Raw genomic sequence first — 21,808 nt, forward strand, 5'->3', positions numbered from 1 at the left:
CTGGTAGGTTGACAATTCTACTAGTGTCAATACCACATTTACCTGGCAGATATATCATGCTGTGTGTGACTGGCTGGATTTTATATTATAGTGTTTTTATATTAATTTTAAATAATACTTTTGATGGTTTTGTATTTACTTAGGCAACTTTATTTATATCATTTGTCATTATGACATGAATTGTTTTTTTTAAAGCTTGAGATGAGGTTATTGATCTAGAAATTTCTTCACTCTTAAGATGGCATTTATAGAAAAACATTATTGTTAGAAAAACAGTATCAAGCAACTGGGAGGGGTTTTTTTTGTCCGGCATATAAAGTTGAGCGAAAACTACAGGCTTTATTCCCGGAGTCATTTTGTCAAAGGGTATATCCTTTTCTCCTTGTCATGTTGCTCGTATAGTGTCTTGAACAGTCTTTGAGCTGTATGGCTTTCTCATTGCAGGCTTGAAGTTGTGCTTTTGTTGATTGTTTTTCTTGCTTATGGCTATAATGATGGTGGTGCGATAGGCTACATTCTGCTTTCTATCAGCAGTTGGTTTATGGCCCTCTCTTGGCTATTTGCTCCCTACCTGTTCAATCCATCCGGTTTCGAGTGGCAAAAGTAAGTTGGGGGGTTTGTGACTTAAAAGCTATCTAGCTTTTGTGGACATCAACAACTTTGCTTAATTTAATTATACTAATTCATGTTTCCATTTGTTATGTCTAGGACTGTGGAAGACTTCAGTGATTGGACAGATTGGCTTCTTTATAGAGGTGGAATTGGTGTTAAGGGTGAGGAGAGTTGGGAAGCGTGGTGGGAAGAAGAATTGGTGATTTCTCTACATCTCTAAACTTGCCAAACTACTATTTCTTAAGCTGTATCATCTTAACTGTATACTTTGGCACCTAAACCCCTTTCCAATGGTGTCCATGTCAATTTTGCATAATAATTGAGTCCATGATGGTTAATTTCAATTTAAGCAGAATTCAGGGAGCATAGTGGCAGCCTGAAAGCAACTGATCCATTCTTCAGTACAGGTTGAAAAGTTTGTATGTAGGTTGTTTAGTCTTGAAGCTAGTTGATACGCCAGATATAGAATAATAGATCCAAAAGGTTGAACAAAGACATATACCATATACCATCAGACCATCACCAATTCACCACCCACCAGGCCACCACTTCCACCTCAAACTGAAGCATGGAGAATGGAACATAAAGCAAAGAAAGCTTAGTATGAACCTGAGAGATAGCATCATAACGAGCGATTCCCCAAGCAGCTTCCTTAACTGCCAAAGCAAAAGGTTCACATGGAATACGCCTACATTATTGCATCCAAACAAGCATAAGTCATTTGCAAAAGTTGCATAATAAGAGAAATATCATATTCTTAATCAGAAAGACGTTTCAGGACATGTAAATGAAGATTTAATATCGCCAACCATTAATCTCATGGAGGCATAGGTCTAGTGGATCTGAGATGGCTTACCATTTTGCAAATCGAGCACCCTGATTATAATACTCAGCAGACCTTGAAGCCAGGCCATCTAACCCTTGGCACCAAGATTCATTGTTTGAGCCTGGCAGAGGAACCAACATCTGCAATGCAAAGAGTGAGGACATAAAATGAGGTCATTGATCAGTATTTACAAGTAACAATCGAATGTGGAAGACGTTCAAACTGTCATACCTTGTCGACCTTGATGACAGGCACGACATTCTCATCAAGTAAGCAGTCGACAATTTCTTGCCATCCGTTGTAGACTGGTAGAGTGTTTCCTCAAACAGAATGACACTAGAAATGTGTTCGCCAAGACCAGGAGTTGTCAGTAAGAGCTGCCTATACATCTGACGATTGTTCTCAGTGTTATCTAAGCCAATTGATGCCAGTCTCTTCCCACAAGTTGCATTCGATTCATCAATGGCAAGAATGCCACGTGCAGGAGAAGCAATAGATTTCTGCGAAGTTAAAATTCAGTATTTAAACATTAAACATGTAGAAGTATACTTGATCATGGAACATGGTTAACTATCACATTGTCGATACAATAAAAACTTATGCAACATATATAGGGGATGTATACATCTAGGTGCAACTCTCAAGATCAAATATCACCATCAAATTGATGATACAAGTAAAAAAAAAAAGATATACTTGGTATGTCAGTACTCGAGATCACAAGCACCACCACATATAACCAAACCTAACATAAAGTAACCTTTTAAAGGGGGAGGATCATGCTGTCTAATTCAATAAATGTATAATTCGTTTATTCGTTATCCCCACACCCCGGAAATCACAATCACGAGCATATTGGTTTGTGGTACATTGTATAGTAGTACATTTTTGAACTGCTTTAGGGAATCAAATTTCAGAATCCAAAATTCCAATACCCATTCCGAGCACCAAAACTTATGGTCTGGTGTTCCAAGTGACATTCAACAACCAAACATAGGGACAATAATCTAGACTAGTACTAAAATTCCAGAGTAAGTTTAACAGAACACTGCTATTCAATTGAACCTAAGCTAATTTTGACTAGTATTATATACTCCCTCTACTCCTTGTTGTTCCCGTTTAGATTTGGTCACAAGATTTCAAACAGGAACAACTTTTGGGAACAAAGGGAGTACTTGCGATTGCTACAAGCCATTGCAATACAAATTCACAGTTTCTAATTCAGGCAGTTTTAGTTGGCTAACCAATTAGATATCAGCTACACTAACAGAAAACAATCAAAACAAGATAAACTGCAATTCTTAATGTTTATTTCTTTTTACAATATGATCAAAAGCTTTCATTAAATGAATCCAATTTTCAGGACCAAATTTCCTATATTCTGTCACATCCACCATTCATATCTTATATCTTCTATTAAAGATATAGAACAACTTAGACAAATGATCAGTCCAAAATACAACAAAAGTGAAAAACCAAACCATCAAGCTTAAGAAAACAAGCAACAAATGAGATAAAAGCATAGACAACATACAGCAGTGCTAACAAGCTCATCTTAGCTTAGTTAAGTCTAGGGAATAAGAAAAAGGCAGAAGAATTTTTGAGAAACTAGTTGCACGCCACGCGATGCGCACCGCGTTTCAACGTCGTTATACTTAAATGTAATATGATTTTTTAGTAATCGCTCCGTTAGGATGATTATGAGAGAATTAAAGATGATCCTGAATACATAAGCATATAATATGAAGGAGATAGTGATTGTGTAAGGCTAATTATAATTGTGTCATAATATGAATTTGCAAGCAGGATAATAAGATATAGCATGTAGGTAGCATAACAAGTAGCATAAAGATGCTAATATGTCTTTGTGTCACGGTCCGGGAGTTTGGACCCCAAAACGTGCGGCGCGCTCTAGCCTTTTGGCGGCAAGAACGCTAGCCTTGAGCGGAAGAGGGGCTTGTGAGCACAAAGCAACACAAGCGGGCAATAGAATCTCAGGAGCACTCACGTCTATCTGGGCGACGGAGTGCGGGTGGTCGGGGCTTGTGACGGCCGATACTTCAAAGCGGGCACAAGCGGGTCCGAACCACGAGTCCTTAGCGCATCAAGTTGGGTTGGAGGGGAGCTAATATGCAAGTAAGACACAATATCTATAAAGGTCTAACAACAAACAAGCATAAAAGCAAGGCAACACTTGGTAGAAGGCTTTAAGATTTCATTAATCATTCGCCCTCTAAAGAGCTTTAAATGACATACAAGGAGAATCCCTAGTGAACACTGATCTGACAGTAACACAATAATGGGACCTCAAGCAAAGAAAACATAACCTAAACTCTAGGAAAGCACTTAAATGGAATCTAATACATCAAAAGGAGTTGGATTCTAACACTTTGACACGAAAATCTTTCTAGTTACTCATTTCACTATGATATTTTTCAAAAGACATTGAATCCTTATCATTAATCTTTGATTGAATAATCGAATGAACCTATAATTCATCCGGAATTTTGATCACAGCATAATTATAGCTTATACAAATAACATCAGAACAGACCCATCAGAATAGACTCATTCCTAAATTATGATCACAGCATAATAATAGCTTATACAAATATTATTATGACTTGTGCTAGATTCAGACCTTATCACAGACTAGAAAGGCATCACTTCTTTCCATCCACTCTAGAAGGCATGACAATTGAAAATCATGCTCACAATTTGTCAACATTCGAGGGTTTATACAACGCATTACTTTATAATAGAAAATCTAGTACCTTCAAGACAGATAAGACATGTATCCTTTCCTAAGGGACTAACTCATAAGCCTTAGTAGGTTTTGAAATTTCCACATCAGACTTTGACGGTGAGGCAAGCAATATATCAGCAAGAGTTTTTCCTTCAGATTTCCCAACATGATCAATAGGAGTCAATATATCAGAGTTATCGGCAACAACATTTTCAGCAATGCCTGCAGGTTTCAGCTGTTTGGTTGTATCAATTTTATTAGATGCTTGGTTTCCAAGAGTACAGAATGGAGTTTGTGGGAGCCCAAAAAGCACATTGAACGGAATGGGTGCAGGAGGAGATCAGAAAGTATCAGGGCTTGATGTGTCAAGATTTAATCCAACCAGCAGCCCTGTTGACAAACCAGAGGCTGTTCCGTGATATGCTCTCAAGTTTTCCTACTCTTCCAAGGATGGGGGACTCTGCATCAAACAGAATGAACAATGAGCCATCCAAAGTTGTAGTTAAGTGCTCAAACAACCAAAATTGTAACAAAATGATTTTTGAGCTAATTTACATGAATAGTGTTCTATTCAGAAGAAATCCCTGAACCAAAAGCATGATTGCCAGAAAAAATCATGCATATATGTTAATCAATTAAATTTTATAATGCAAGACAAAATTTCCAAAAGCTAGAGATTATAGGTTAAGAAAACGACTACTTAACACCGAGCTATTCGAAACTTGGAAATTTGGAGTATATTGCAGAAGTTGTTCGTGAGATAAAAATATTTAATCAGCTTGATGTACTTTTCTCGGAAGGCTAATGTGTGAAATTTTAGCTGAACGGCTAATTCTGAGCCTGATGAGTGAATGTGAAACTGTCTCAGATTATAGATTGATCACTTGACGATGCTTCTGATGTCTAACAAGCCAAAGGAAGTGATATATATAAGTTCATCATCAACATCAGAAGCATCATATTAAACTACTGTTTCCTTTGGCTTGTTTGACAGACTACAAGCAGTCAAGCAACCTAATTTACCAGAATACAACTTAGAATTCAGAATCAAATGCATTTTCAACACAGATACATTTAATAGTCACAAATGTCACAGCCATATGTAAAGGGTATGCCATATACATATATACAGCTAAATACACCATCTATTCAAATAGAGACTACATATAGAAGAATTAAAATATAGAGTATATACCTAAAAATCAGAAGAATTCCAAAAATCTAATCACTAAATATTCATTCATCTCAAATATTCATTCATTCCACAAGGAATTGTTTCCAGAGTTGAAACCTTTAGACCATCATACAAAAAGGGTAATCTTAATGGTAACCTATGTAAACTCACCAAGATGGTCAATATTGCAATCATGAACACGAGAAAGCTCCTCCTCCGTGAGATTATGATAATATGAATTTGTCAAATCAATATTATGAAAAAGATTAACCCATCTGATGAAGTAATGGTATAAGTTCGACGCAAAGCATTATAAAGATAGGCATAGGTCATATATATATCAAATTCATAGATTGGGGGCCGATAATAGCAAGCGTATCCGTCTCCGTGAACTGCAATGCTTCAGGAAATGATTCATGTTTGTTTTACGATAAACCAAACTGCAAATTGCATCAACCTGTTTACTAAAAGTCTTGTATATACTAAATATCTAATATATAGTCTCCTATATTTTACTTCCTACAAAGCCATCAATTAAGCTTAATTTAATCAATCTCATCTTGACTCAAGATTTATCAGAATATAAACCAAAAATTATAAATCGATATTTCATGCGTGCAGATACTAATGTGGCTGAGCATGTTAAAAGTTGTTCATATATAATTTTTCCAACCGACTCATCCGCATTCGGTATTATATTCCTAGTAACAATCACATTATAATGCGATATGCCGTTGCTAACTCCAAAAGTCCAAAATGTGAAAGCACAACATTACACACATCTTCTTTAACTGCTATTATAAAGCTTGCTATTCATTAAATTTATAAGGTGTACTTGCTAGTGAAAGCATGTAAAAATACATTTTCGCGTACCTACTTGAATATACCATCTTCAGTTTCGCCCCAAAATGGACGTCTTCCACAGAGCAACATTTAGCCATTTAGGTGATGACACTAATACTCCAGACATCAGACTCTAGGCCTGACTTTCTTTTCAGTACTTCTGGGGCAACATAGTAGGCACTGCCAACAAAATCTTTGAATATTTTCTCTATAGGAAGCAAAATGTTTGTGCCACATTGTCAAACGTTTGCGATAAATCAAATATAAGTCAGGTTGGACAAGAGAAATGTCTACCCACAAGCAGCAAGTGCATATTGACATTCCCCTTTCTACTCACCAGGTTTTATGAAATCTGATAATCCAAAGTCTGTGGCCTTTCAACTTTTCAAGATGAAATCTCTTCAGGCGCTTTGAAAAAAAAAAGTTCTACAAACAAGCAGCACATTGGAATAAAACATAAACTTCCATCATAATTCATCTACTGCAATTGAAATGTAAGGTCCATATTTTCAAAAGAAAATCTACCTCGGGCTTCATATCACGGTGCTACCAGACCATGTAAGTGGCAATGAGCAGCAACTTTCAGCAACTGACGGACCACCACAGTTGCATCTTTCTCTGAATATCGGTTATCCTTTCTGATTTTAGTAACATAAGAAATTAGCATTAGCACACATACATATTGTCACATCACCAGGTACAATCATGAATCGCTGGCAGAGTAGATTATTGCTTACTTGGCTAGTATGCAATTCAGCAACACTTCACCTTCACACAACCTGATGACAAATGATTATCAACGTCATATTCAAATAACATGGTGATAAAGGAATTAGGGGTAAACAATTACTCAAATTTTACTTTTATTGAAGATGAACTACCATCAATTTGTGATCCCCAAACTTTTATATATAATAATGAATTATATTTTTAGTGAAGATGAACTACCAAGAGATGTCATTAAAGACAATTCAATTACCAATTTGCTGATAGCATTAACACAAAATAATTACGATACACTCGTAACCTAGCATCTCCTCAAAATAATTATGATACACTTGTAACACAGCATTTCACACTTGATACACTTGTAACAAAGTAATTCAACAAACAAAGATAAATGTGTCCTAGTGGTTAGATATGGGCCTTGAGATGAACAAAGTTGCTAGGAATTAGCTCTCAAATCAGTAAGCAAGCAAGCTAATTAGATAGAAAAGGATAGCTAAGAGGGATAAGTTGTATTATCAAACTGATTGTTCAACAATACAATGCCTTCTTTCGAGAGGAAGGTGCTCTCCAACAAGTCAACAACAGACTTCTTAACTATATTCAACATGATGATTATTCCTCCTAATGAGGTCTATTTATAGAAAATACCCCTAACAAACCTCTAGCTTATTCCCCAAGTTACTACTAATAGACTATGACTAATGTGCCCTTCCCCTAAATATTGATTCCTTGCATTACCCGCCGCTCAAACTTTCACCTTGTCCTCAAGGTGGTTTATAATCGGAACTGGATTCCCGACCTCGGCTACGATTCTCGACCTCGGCAACAGTGACTGAGAGTGGGCTGCAATTCTCTCCAGAAATTGATGAAATACAAAGCTGGCTTTTATGGGTTAAAGAGTTGGGCCGTATAAGAAGTGAAGGGATGAGTTGAAAGGCTAGAGAATGGTAGTTGACTAATTGGGTAATAAGTGTTGGAGAAGGAAAGTTGGGCCTTAAGTCAGTAAGCCCATCTTTTGTACTTGGGTTAGTGTGCTGGCCTTTCATCACGTTTGTAGCAGGTGACCAAAGCTGATTTAAATCCTTTGTATTTGCTATAAGTGGTATTACCAAAATACCCTTACTAGCATATTCCATTTTTATCTTCCTCTCCAAGCTAGCACATGAATCATCAAGGCATCTCCCATTAACTTATCTTTCTGGGTACTTCTAGAAACCACCGTGAAACCACCTCCATTGCAACTTCCCACCATCAGTTTCACCGCCGGTAAAAAAGCCCAGTCCACCTCCGAACATTATCCCACCACTGGTAAAACCACTAGAAAAACACCATCCCGTCCTCCAATCATCGAGGGAGACGTATTGATCGTTCCACCGTCTTCTCTTGTGAACCAACAGCCCGGACCACCAGAGTCGCTTGCTCCACACCCGCCCCTCATGAAGACACCTTCCCTGTTCAGGCCACCACTAGCGGTGGTCTTAACTCCACGCCCGAGTTCTCCAGCCATAACTCCCTCACTCCCTCACTGTGAAATGGAGGTTGGATGGTGGCAATGAGGGTGGTTGAAGATGGAGCGATGGCGGTGAGGTGGTTGGACGGTGGTTGGGCTTCACTTACGGAAATAGTAACGGCATCCGTCAAATGGTAGTGATATCTAAAATTTTGGGATTTGGGTGGTAGTAAAATAAAATAAAAAATTAAAGGGGTAGCAAATGTGAATTAGGGTCATTTCCCTGATAGCAAATGTGAAATTTGCCTAAAAAGAAAGAAGGTTTCCCAAAATACCTCCAGATAATCCACTTTAATTTCAATATTCCAAGAGAAAGACTTGGTGGAGTCGATACTTGTTTCTTGAAATATCGCAATCTAAGAGCCATCTCCGCACATCTTTTAATCTGTAGAAAAGAATCACCAAAAATCCAATCAATCAACATGCAGAAACACTACAATGAAAGTAACACACTTAGATATATTTATTCACCTGGAGCAGTTGGTTCACCAGTTGCCTTTCTGACCAAAGTCCAATAAAAAGACAGAAAGTATTCCCTTCAGCGAACCCGCTTGTAGCTCAATCAGCAAAGCTTGTTATATTCCCTAATACCTCCAGATAATCCACTTCAATTTCATTCCGAATGAAAGACTCAATTTAGTGTTTTGCCCATCTGTTGCAAGCAGCAGGCTGCTGATAAAGAATAAGCTACTGGGAGCATACTATCTGATCTGAAGGAGAACTTATACTTAGCAGCGATGATCTGAATCAGGTGTAAAGTCTGTGGACAGTGAAGAAGAGAGTGTTTCATCCAAGTGAGTTTCACAGCAACTGGACAATGGAACCACCTACTGATTCATTCCTTGGAACACATTGGATCGTCCAGGACTGATAGAGGGCGGCAGAAGACATATAAGAACTCATTCTAGCCAGCACCGGCCAAGAAATTAAATCATGTGCATACTATACACCAGCACACCTGTGTGGAATTGTTCTGTGTCGCTCTACTTACTAGTTACTAATGCCTCCATTTTGGCCTTCTTGAAATGAGAAAAGCAGTAAAATACATTAAGACATCAATCTAATCTCCAATTCCCACATACATTAAATTGTTGAGTACAAAGTGATCAGTAACAACAAATGGGGGAAGAGAAGTACAAATAACTTACATGATGATGTCAATCAAGTCTACATCAAATTGTAAACATTAGGTCCAAGCGACCTGAACAACAATTTTTTAATTTTTTTTTGGGGGGAGGGGGGGGGGGGGAAGGGGGTGAATAATATTTAACTTAAACAGCAACGTCAAATTTGTTGAGTCTCCATATCCACATGCATGTATCCATCGAACTACACAACACTTGCACTTCATTTCTTCAAAGTGATCGCCGTTCCACGTACAACTAGAGATTCTTCAGTGATAGCAAGCTGTTTACGTGAAGATGTGGGAAGTCAAAATATCTTCGCCACCTAGGGGGAGGTGACCAAACACTTCCCGTCTTCCAATTATAACAAACCAACGCAAAGGACATGCTATGCTTGGTTTCCACAAAGCCAAAAAACCAAAACTCCCCAGTTTTCAAGCTCATATAAAGAGGTATAGCGACTCCAAACTTTGAGGGATTGAAATGTCTCTGAAGCGCCAAATACATACCAGCTGCATCGAAATTCATACATCTACCCCAAGGGCCAGTTTTCGGTCCTATCATTTCCCAGACTTTCCAAAACTTACTAGGGTTTTGCCAATATATTATACCTGCACCACCGGTGTCCATTGGTATACAGTAAGTCTTCTCCTTGCTGTTGATAACGCTATCTTCTGGCCCTTCGAATTGATACATGGTTTCAGCATCTATATCCAAGGCAAAACCAAGAGAGTGACATATATCAAACCAATAGACATACCCCGCTGCAATAGAAAACGGATGACTCAGTAGTGTCTGCTTTGCCTTGTTACTCATAGTAATGCCTTGACAGTCAATGTCAATAGCCCTCCAAGTTTCATCAACAGCTACTGTCCATACCATAACCTTAACTTCAAATCTGGCAAGATGATCATCATTTTTTTCACGTTGACGATATGGTGAACGTGGATATTTGGGGACGAAACAAGGACAAAAGACTTTGTATCGACCAGAAGAAGGTGCAAATGCTAGAACAGCAGAAGGTTTACGATAAATGCATACCTTTGGCAGGGTGAGGGACAGGGGAGGGAGACTGATGTTGGCTTTAGTTACAAGATTCACTACAGACAATTCTTTTGGAATGAAGGCATTTTGAAGCAAGAGTAGTCCGTTACAAGAAGCCAAAATGAAGGCCTCAAATGGAAGCTTAAGTATACTGACAACACGATCATATGGGTGAACATAATAGGCCTGTTTTAGCTTAGCATCATCCAGGTCATCGTCTTGAATAAGGAAACCAGTAGTAGCAGGAGATGACATGGACTGAAGAAGGTGGGCTCTAATAAAGAGCGGGTCAGAGATAATAGCATTCCACTCCTTGCAAACGAACCTCACAATCTCCTGAAGAAGTGAAGCACGAAGAAATAAAAAGATGTGAAACATAATTTCTCTGGGAATAGACCAAGACCAACTCGGCCTCTTGCTGCAAGGAGCAAGTGTTGGATATTTTCCTAAAACCTGAAAATTTTGATAAATTCACCCATTCAATCATCGATTCATTCTATGATATAATGTTAGTTTAATTACATTACATGGTTGGATATGGTGGTTGTATATTGCCGTTGCCACATACTCATATGCATGCCTAGTTTCATATTGTGTTATAATTTTACTTTTTAATAATATTAGGATTAATACTCATATGCGGCCTAAATTCACCAGGATATATGAACAATTTAGGCCCCTCCTGCCCTGCCTCAGGGACGGGCCTGTAGATGCTTTTGCTAATATTAATTCAATTGTTCCAGAACCACCCAGTTGAAGCTAAATATTAATCATGTGATTCAGTAGCTTATTGTTATAATACAAAAAGTCAATATATTCCCATACAATTGAAATCAACCTTGATATTACTTTTATTCTTAAATACAAAAAGAACTCAAATTGAGCAGATAATGTTTATAAAAGAAAGCACTTTCCATTTTGCCAAAGTATTCATTGTGCATCCAAAACAAACCCAAAATTGATCAACATGAATAACAATAAACATGCCAAAAAATACAGATATTCCAAAACACCATTAACATGATACATACCTCCAAAGCCCCAGACCCGGTGGCGCGTTCATTCCCACCGTTAACAAGACGGCCAACAAACACCTGACCAAACCCACCTTTCTTCCTTTCTACTTTATAAATAGGAAAAGCACCCACTTGAACCTACAAAAACAACAGCAAAACCAAAAACATCGATCAAAAAATCACACCATCATTCATATAAAATCGACTCGATTCACAAATTCAATTCAAATCAACATATATCAATAAAAAAACCACAAAATCATTATTCAAAATCAACTCATTTAACAAAATCAAATGAAATTCGTTTTAAAAAAGATTACCCTTTCAGGAAAAGGGGATTTATTTCCATCATCATCATGTCCAGTTCCCTTATTATTAGCACTTAAACCACCACTATCATCTCCCAACATTTCTTCTCTGACTTCTGATTCTCTCTCGTTTAACTCACTTTCCTTCTCCGATATCACAACCACTGGTACAACCTTATCAACAACCTTCTTCTTCTTTCCACTATTATTCTTAGTATTATTGATTACCCTTTTGTTGTTGTTTGTTGTTTGTTCCTTAAATTTGCCCTTTTTCACAGCTAACCTAGTTCTCGGAGGATCCTTAACAACTTTTTCTCTCTCCTCTTCAACAACACCAACTACTGCTACTGCTTCTGCTTCTCTCGCAACAGCTGCGCGAGTTCGAATGTAGTTACCAACCAAATGAGTCGATTTCTTCTGATTATTATCAACGATATTCTTCTGCTTCTTATTCGTCGTCGTTTTGACTGAATTTCCACGTTGAAGCTCTGGCATTTTCGTCTTCCCATACAATCGAAATTTTTGTGATTCTGTGTTTTCGCTAGTGTTACCCATCATTCGATCTATTACCTCAAATTTGAATATGATTCCGATTGCTTTTTTTTGAGTTCGATTCGAAATTTCGATTGAAAAACGAAAATGTAGGGTTTTGAAGAGTGATTTGGGGGAAAAGAAGTTTCGAATTGGAATTGGAATCGGAATTTGGGAGATTTAATGAAAGGGTTAGTTTTTGCTAATTAGGGTTTGTACCTTGTAAGTTCGAGTGTGTACGATGATGAAAGAGAACGGAGATTTTTCTTTTTTCTTTTATTACTAGTTTTTTAACGCGCGTGATGTGCGCGCACCACATTGCAAATCGAGCGGGAAAGGAAATAGTTACATATATAATAATATTTTTATAATTCAATATTACTTTTATTTGGTCTTACTTTAATTTGTATAAACTCTAACTAATTTGAATAGGGATATAAAATTTAACAATCTCGAGTCATAAGTGTATTAAATTATTTATATTGCATGCATTATTTTTCTGTTTGAGTAACTCTAAATAAACGAAAAATTGAAATTGATTATAATAACAATTATATTATTGACACCTACATTGTACGTAATTTGAATTAGAATCATTCTTCATCAAAAGAAGAAAAGTAATCACGATAGGAATTGAGTATGGAAGAAGATATATTTGAGAAAAGTAAACCGGCAACATAAATTAGGATTGTTATCCATCAAAAAATATGAAAGTGTTACATACTATGTATACTGTAACTTAGTTTATGTATTTGATTATTTCCGATTATAAAAAAAAATGGAATAAGTTATTTCGGAATATGAAGTGAGAAGTACTAATGAGTATATGAAGAGGATACTAAGCTATTGTGGTACTTGTGCAAATATTTTACTCCTTTTGAATTTACTTGACTTGTAATTATTGCTAGTATGACCATTGGGAAGGCATATTGAAATTAAGGTCTGCTTCAGTTTCTGAAAACAGATCTATTCAAGTACTTGCTTGTCAAAGAAAATTTAATTCTAATTAATATGCTATAAATTCCTAGCAATAATCTTGTTATATATATGGCAGTGTTTATTATAGCATAAATTTGTCATTAAATTGTGTTCATAAGGTAAAATTGACAAAAACTCTTGCAACTGATCTAAGATTTGCAATGGCAAATTCTGCAATGACATTTAGCATATGTTATGAAGATGATCTCAAAGATAAGCTGGTATGACATCTATAATTTTTGATATATTTTTGCTATTATGAGTTGTAGTTATGTGGTTTTGTTAGATTACTGTCTGAATTGCTTATGGCTGTTGTTATTTATATATTGAATTGGTATTTTATTTATGTTTATTAATTTGCAGCGCATTCCTGATGAGTTTAAGAACATTTTGTATGATGGTTTGCAAGGAGTTGATCTGCAATTGCATAAATATGGAAGAGTTTGGGAAGCTACTATGGCACATGAAGAAGACAAAGATGGTTGGAAAACTATTTTGGAAGGTGGTTGGGCTGATTTTGTTAGAGATAATAGAATAAGTACTGGGGATAATTTAACGTTCAAATATATAGGAGAGAGCACTTTAATTGTGCAAATTTTAAGGTCATCAGGAAGTAAAAAGGCCCAAGGAAGCGATAAGAGCATTGGTAGTTCAAGCAAGAGGCGTGGTCGCAGACCTGCTTATGATGGTAGTTCAACAAAGATGATTGAGACAAATGCATGGATTGATGACCTTGCACGTAGTTGTTCTGAGCCACATTTTAAATTTATTTTCACTGCACCTTACCTTAAGAAAGCAGGAAGTACTGCTAATAAGCATTGTTTGTGGTAAAGTATATTGCTTGTTACAGTTTTTTTTTTATGAATGAATCTTATTTGCTTTAATTTCATTGTTTGCAGAATGTTCCTGTTGATTTTGCTAACAATTGGCTAAGCAGATTTGGTGATTCAACTAATGTAGTGCTTCAAAATTTGGATGAGCAAATTGTTGCAAAGCTGAAAGTTGTGTGGAAGGATGGTCTTATTATTAAGTGTGAATTATACAGCGGCGTTAGGGAATTTACTGATCGTTACAACGTTCAGGTAGATGAAGGTGCATTAATTAAGTTTAGAGAAGGTCAGCCTGCTGTGTTTGATATAGATCTTGTTTTAGTGTGAGCTACTTAAAATGATTAATCATTGTTAAGCTTTAGGGATATAATAAAAGTAGCATGATAGTCAGAATTCAGCTTAAGTATTTGTACTGTTAGTTTTAAATTATTGTATGACTTATTATGAATGCTTTAACATAAATATTTACAAATTACTTTCACTTTAGATTTACATTAGCTGTATAGTGCTATAACTTGTATATTTTAAGAGTACAATCTGTTGCTCAGAGAATAATGGAAAGAATAATCTAATAATAGGCCTGTGAAATTTATTTAAAGTACCACCAATTAACCCCTAAGTAATATAGTATACCTTACTTAGCTTATATAATAGAAGAGTAGAGTGCTAGAAACCTCATTTTTCATATGCATTCACTATCTAAAATACTACCCTGCTGTCCAAAAAACATAACCCTATTTTTATGGAAAGTAAAGGTAAGGGAAAGGCTGTGATAGTGATCAGTGTGAGGTAGGAAAATATACCAACTTAGAAGGGTTGGAGGAACGTGTTAAGCATCTTGAACAGAAAGTAGGAGAGCTAGAAGTTGTTATTGCTGCTCTATGTTTTGGTGAACCAAAAGGCAGGGAACTTAGTCCAAAGAGAAGATGTTCTATTAACCCTGTCAAAAATGAACCAAAGCAGAAACCTCAGGGAGAAACCAGCACCCACAGTGCTCAACCTTTTTTCTTAATTCTGAAATTCATCATCACTCTAATCCATCATACTCAAGTGGATGTGATGCCTCACATGGAGGTTCATTTTAAAGTGGGGGTACCTTTGTAGGTTTCATTTGTCTTAAATATATGACGTACTGTGTTTATGGTTGTAAGATTTATCAAGCTAGTCAAAATTAGCTACTGAGGCTCTCTAAGTTAGCTGTAAAATGTTGTGCCTGTAAGAGTTGATACCTACTTGAGTGTATTGTTTATTAAGTATTTAGCTAGCATGAAGTATTGTGATTTGTTATTTTAGGACTACTTGTCTATGAATTCTAAATGAGTACTTGTTGCATATTATTGCTTCACAAATCGCAGCTTCACAAATTATTGTATAACAACTAATTCCCCTGATCTGAATACTTCAATTGCTTAATAATAAACTAATGTGGTCAGTTTCTAAAATTTAATAGGTAGCCTAATGATTTTATAATGAGCATAATAATTGATTAATTTAAGTAATAAGCAATTCAATATATCACAGAACACACACAAAATAGATTAATGCTAAATGTAATTGATACCACAAGGCATCTAATTCAGGATATGAAAAACTATTAGATTCATGAGTTACATTGCAATACAAAACAAAATAAGCTAGTCCATAACTTCACAAGCCAAATTAACCATCAATTACAGCAATTACTGGCATATATTAACAAAATGGCCTGGCAATCATAAAAGTCTAACCTAAACATGTTCAAAAGGTTATCATCACAAGTTTAGAATCTACCTAATTAATCAGAATCGAATCCATATGCATCACTATCACTCTCATAACCTTCAGAAGAATGATAATGATATGGATAATAATGTCCAACTTCTTCATCTGAATCAACATCTGACACTTCTATACCTTGATCAGCTTCTTGCTCATTTTCTTCTTCCCCTGGATGTTCTGGCTCCTCTTCCTCTTCAGCCTGTGCCTGTTGTTGCTCTTGATCCATCTGAATAGCAGCATCTTCACTCATTGCATGTTGTTGTGGTGCTTGTTCTGCACGAACAAGGACTGCGTTGTCAACTCTCTCTACTTGATCATCTCCATTGCTGATTTCCATATCGACTTCCCTTGCTTCACCAGTATCATCTTCATTCTCAGTCTCCTCAGCAATTATACCCTGCCTTGTAGATGACTCACCAACAACAAAGTTCTTTTTGATAACACCAGCAGTGTTATCTTCACTATCGGTGTCGATTTCAATTACACCAGTAGAGATGTCCCTGGTTTTAGGCTTCATCTCACCTTTTTTATCTTCATCAAACTTATCACAATTAGCCAATTCCTCATCAACTTTTTTAAGCTTTTCCATTAATTCATCACACTTGCGCCCTGCTTCCATTCGAATCTCGAAATTGGCTGATAATTGCCCTATTAAATTTGATCTCCTTTTCTCTAAATACCGACGGTATGCATCTGGAAAAGAAGACCTTCCATTGTTTCCAGCCATTTTAAAGTTTTTGTTTTATAAAAAATGAAAGGGAAAATCTTTTGGTATGTAAGAATTATATTAAGTATATATATCTTATATCTTATATCAATCGAAGTGTCTATTCGTTTTCCATGTCTATTCAAGTTTTTTTTTGGCAGAGCAAATAAGAGTATTTTGGGTAATAGAGTATACCTTGACCAATAAATAACTTTTCTTGAATAATTAAGATTGGTTTTATAAATATATTACATTAAATATTCTAGTAAAAGAAATTGTGATAAAAATAATATTTTAAAATAACATGTCCACTTAAAAATGTTGCAATAATTATAAATAATTTATCTTATAAATATACTAAATATAACTAATTATGTATTAAAATAACTTGTTTACTTAAAAGAGTTGGAATAAATTGTAACATTATAGTATAAAGGTTTTTTTGTATGTGTTAAATAAAGTTATCTATTTGTGATTATTTATATATAGGCATATAACCAAGATGTTAAAAAATAAAAGTGTTGGAACAAATTGTAATTTTTGTTTTTGGTTCAGATTTAGGCCAAATCCGATCCGATCCGTAATATAATTCGGTTTTTAATTTTCAATTTTGATCTGATCCGAATTACTTTCCCAATCCAATTTGAATTAAAGTTCAGTTTTACTTGGATCATATCCGAAAATTTGAATTATATTATATAAATTTATAGTGTCTAATAGACTAAACGACAATATTATAATAATAAGTACACAATTATATTTAAAAAAAATTGTCCAATCCTTAAGATTAATTTAGATCTTGAAAATGGTCATGATTAACATAAATTGTCTAATATCAACTTAAAATAAATTGTTCAAACTAAATACGTTTTAAAATAATTTGTTCACTTAAAAGTGTTGGAATAAATTGTAAAACTATAGTATAAGAGTCTTTTTGTATATGTTTAAAAAAATTACTCCGTATCTATTTTGAGATTATTTATATGTACGCCTATAACCGAAATGTATGCTCGAACAGGTGCGTTATATGAGACAATGCAACTCTTCTTCTCCTGCATGGTATGATAGACAATTGAAAAGACGTGATGTTTATTAGGGACGGTTTGCTCTATAATAAAAGAAAGAATTGATCATCACACGTTTCCCAAAATTTGCTCTGCTTTTCTTTGGAAGTTGGAAAACCATTAATTTTCTTTTATTCTTATTTGTTCTGCTTTTCTTCGAAAGTTGAGAAACTTTTCTTTTTATTTTAATTTTCTTCTCTGGTGTTTTCAGTAGAAAAGTAACTCATAACCATGGCTGGAAATGAGGATGATGATACTATTTTTAATGATTGGTACATAAATTTTTTAGAGAAGCGCAAGGATAATTTGCGTGGCCAATATGTCGCAACTGCAAATGTCCAAACTGAAGCTACAAAGAAACTCGGTGAATTGATGGATCAAATGAAAGATTGTGATGCACAATTAGCTAAGTGCACTGAAGTTGCTAAGAGGAAGAGCAAGGAAAAGAAGGTGATCCCCGAAGGCAAGGGTAAAGAACCTGATCCTGGAAGTAATTATGATACTCCAATTAAAATTGAATGCGATTCTGATGAAGAGGACGAGCCAGTGAGAATGATAAGATATGTGGGTGTTCAAGGTGAGCCGTCTAAAATTAGGGATCAATGCGGTGGTGGTAAATTGGCTTTTGATGCGGAGGTTAAAGGAGGGGAGGCTGATATGGATATCAGCGACGATGAGGACATAGTGAAGCATGTAATTGATTCAACGGTGGCGGCGTTTTCTGAAGCAGAGGAAGAGGAACCGATTGCTGGGGTTCAGAGTGCTGATGCAGTGCAGCAGGGGCTACAACAGCAGCAGGAAAGGGGGTCACAGGAGGAAGCAGAAGAGGAGAGCGAGGAGGAGCAAAGCGCAGAGGAAGAAGATTCATGGTATAATAATGACTCAGAAGAGGATATTGGTTACCCATACCATTATCACTCCCCTGAGGTTTCTCATTCTAACAGCGATGCTTATGGCTTTAATTCTGATTGATTAGTTTGTTTAAGATTTATATTATTAAATAGTATATGTGAATTGTAATGGAAGAATTACTTTTATCTATTTTGGTTTGTTTAAGTGAACAATAGTTTTTGGGTTATATAGGTCTTATGGCTATATGCATTTGACCTTGATTATGGATATGAATATTTTGTATGACATTATTAAGTTTGAATAGTATATAAATAGTTGGGTTTAAATTGGTGAATCATTTTGTGTTGTGATTTTATGAAACAATCCAATTTTTATGTTTGATTGGTACATAAATATTTTGTATTGTTTTTTTATGGGATTGTGCATTACCTTATTTAAGAATGATAAGTCTTGTTAATGAGGTACTTTTGTGAGTTATGTGAATCACGATGGAAGTTGATATGGAATTTATATATACATACACTTGACTTGAATGAGAAATTATAACTAATGAGTTAAATGAAATAGTTCTATTTTTATACTTATGATTATTATAGTGTTAGAATACCTTTAAGGTGTTTCCATTCTAGCAATGGCAAATTAATATATATTTAGTATACATTGATAGCATTAATTAGAATCACACCAAAAAAGAAATAGAATAGCTAGCAGGAAATAGAATAGCAAAAAAGACATACAATAGCAGAGAGATGATCAGTAAATAGGAGGATTAGAGCTTAAGAATAGTACTTAGAATTAAACATAATGTAAATATATATTTTATAAACAACATTTTTGAGTTAAATATTTGACTTTATTAAACACTTTACTCATAATTAATCTGTATTGAACTAATGATCATGCTTGTAAAAACTGCAGAATTAGATAAGATGATTACTTAAGTTTGATTCATTTACACTTTTGAAATTATGTTGCAGTTGAATTAAATTATGCTATTATAATAGTCATGATGTTGTATGTTCTGAGTATGCTTTTTTTACAAAGGTTGCTTGTTCTGTGTCCTTTGAACTGTAGATATCTACATTGATATCTGCTTATACTTGATTTTTAGCTTTCCTAAACACTCAATATACAATGATATGCTCTTTTATAGTAGATACTAAATTTTTTATATTAAATGCAACATATAGAATGCAAATAAAGTAAGCAAAACTTTACATAATGCTATAAGATTCCTATCTTATGAATCTAGAATATTAAATAACATGGCATTACATATTTGGTGCATGTTGTTAAGATATCTACTACCTTATGTTTGATTTTGTTGGTAATGTAGACTAAAATATTATTCTTCTATATAATCCTAGGTCAGAGTATAAGTTTTACTATGCACCTAATTTTGAGTCTAATTATATATAATCACCAATTGAATTACACTGCTAAAGTGATACCTATGCAATATATTTTTTTAGGTAGTGTGCACCCAATTTTGGCTATATACTTTACTAAAGTAATTTTTATGCAAAGTTGCTATTAGCTTATGTGCACCTGATTTTGCCCCTAAGATTGACTTATACTTTAATCTTTCTATATGTTTTACTATCTATTTTTTTTTTTTTTTTACATATTTGAGTTTACTTTTAATGTTTTATTCTCTTAATACTTGTCAATTTTGATTTACTCTCTCCAGAAAATGATAGAGTAACAAAAGATAACAATATTTTGGTATACATTAGATGCATAGTAAAGCTACTGAAGTAGGTTGCTTATATAAGTAGGCACAAAATAAGTAAAGTTCAGATACATAGTAACAATGAAGCTATTAAAAATGAAGCTACTTATGTAAGTAGGAAGATAATGGAGCTGAATACATTATCATTAAAACAAATCTTTGCATGAAAAATAGCAAATTAAGGTAAGATAATTAGATAAGCTTAATTTAATCTACAATATAAAGTAGCCTAGTAAACAATATTAAATTGCAGCTCACTTTGAAACATGATTTAGAAATGCCTATGTTATTGATGTTCTGATTTCAATATCAGGATATAAAGTATACTAATCTATTTTCTTTGAATTATGGTAGATATATTTATATTTCTTCTTACCTAGTCATTCACTTTTATTCAATATATCCAGCAGGTAATGTATTGTCTTCATACATTGTCAAGGGTTATTATGTGACATGATAAGTGACTTCTTGAGTTGCAACCAGCTTTGCTAAGATTGTAATTCATACAGCTTTTTGAAACTTGACATGCTGTCATTTACCCTTTAGATAATAGGTTGTTGTGTTTGTTGTTGCTGAATAGCTATTAAGATTATAACAAATGGTGACTACTTTTTGGTACCTTACAATTGAACTCTATATATGAGTGCTATTTAAGTTAGGCAACCAAAGTATTTTCTACAGGCTCATTTTTTTCACATGGCAGAAAAGCATTTATCTTCAGTTTGTAAGCAAACTTCTATTTGCCAAAAACGCAAGATAGAAGCTAAGCTTCAAGAGCTTTTATATAAAGAAGCTCACTTAGAGGGTAAATTGTCAAATGCAAAGATCACTTGCTTGGATGTTAGAAAAAGAATAGTAGATCTAGAAATGCATTTACATGAGGTTAAAAATCAAATTTCTGAAATCAAAATGACCAAAAAAGGGAAAAAGATTAAGCATAGTATTCAGAGTGACTGTGATAATTCTGCATCATTGGTTGAGCAAAGTCAAGCTTCAATGTGCACAGCACAAGTGACTGAAGGAGCAATGCTTGCTACCACTAATGCGGGTGAAGCAACAATTATGCACGGTGAAGACTCCCGCATTGTGTCAAGATAAGTATCCAGAAGGTTGTGAAAGAGCAAGCATTGATTATTGGTTTTGGTAGTAGTTTATATTAGTTTAAATTAAGTAAGAATGATAAGATATGATAGATTATGCGAAATATTATGTAGTAATGGGTGTTTAATTAGAAATCCATGCAGTAAATAATGAGTTCTTTAGTTATAAATTATCGCGTTCAATTTTTTTTTGCGATGCATACATTTAGATCATAACAGCTTGGAAGTAAGCTATATCATAAGCTCATGAAAGTATAACATTTCTAATTTAGTACAATAGAAAACCATATTGTATAAACAAAGAAAAGCACTTCATAAGACCATG

At 34.9% G+C, this 21,808-nt stretch overlaps 2 protein-coding genes, 1 long non-coding RNA gene and 1 pseudogene across 3 annotated transcripts; 1 reads left to right on the plus strand and 3 right to left on the minus strand.

Annotated features, from left to right (window-relative positions):
- Positions 1-312: 312 nt before the first annotated feature.
- On the minus strand, positions 313-1,918 carry LOC110696971. The gene is made up of 3 exons (XR_002506447.1): positions 1,670-1,918; positions 1,469-1,578; positions 313-1,300 (listed from the first exon to the last, which is right to left on the minus strand). It is a non-coding gene; the product is annotated as an uncharacterized LOC110696971 (long non-coding RNA).
- A 1,951-nt stretch (positions 1,919-3,869) lies between these two features.
- LOC110696969 lies at positions 3,870-8,437 on the minus strand (annotated as a pseudogene).
- A 1,029-nt stretch (positions 8,438-9,466) lies between these two features.
- LOC110696968 lies at positions 9,467-12,770 on the minus strand. The gene is made up of 3 exons (XM_021874304.1): positions 11,945-12,770; positions 11,640-11,762; positions 9,467-10,944 (listed from the first exon to the last, which is right to left on the minus strand). Exons 1-3 carry the CDS (start codon positions 12,488-12,490, stop codon positions 9,823-9,825), a joined length of 1,791 nt encoding a protein of 596 aa, XP_021729996.1. The 5' UTR covers positions 12,491-12,770; the 3' UTR covers positions 9,467-9,822.
- A 5,260-nt stretch (positions 12,771-18,030) lies between these two features.
- Positions 18,031-18,771, plus strand: LOC110696970 (cilia- and flagella-associated protein 251-like). Its single transcript, XM_021874305.1, has one exon. It carries the CDS (start codon positions 18,031-18,033, stop codon positions 18,769-18,771), a length of 741 nt encoding a protein of 246 aa, XP_021729997.1.
- The last annotated feature ends 3,037 nt before the right edge of the window (positions 18,772-21,808 follow it).

This window comes from Chenopodium quinoa, unplaced genomic scaffold (assembly GCF_001683475.1).
Source record: "Chenopodium quinoa cultivar QQ74 unplaced genomic scaffold, ASM168347v1, whole genome shotgun sequence".
Classification (NCBI taxonomy): Eukaryota; Viridiplantae; Streptophyta; class Magnoliopsida; order Caryophyllales; family Amaranthaceae; genus Chenopodium; species Chenopodium quinoa.

Coding starts and splice junctions, on each gene's coding strand:
- LOC110696970 (XM_021874305.1), top strand. CDS start 18,031: ATGGCTGGAAATGAGGATGATGATACTATTTTTAATGATTGGTACATA.
- LOC110696968 (XM_021874304.1), bottom strand. CDS start 12,490: ATGATGGGTAACACTAGCGAAAACACAGAATCACAAAAATTTCGATTG. Junction 11,763..11,944: donor AATCCCCTTTTCCTGAAAGG/GTAATCTTTTTT, acceptor TTGTTTTTGTAG/GTTCAAGTGGGTGCTTTTCC. Junction 10,945..11,639: donor CCGGGTCTGGGGCTTTGGAG/GTATGTATCATG, acceptor TCACTTCTTCAG/GAGATTGTGAGGTTCGTTTG.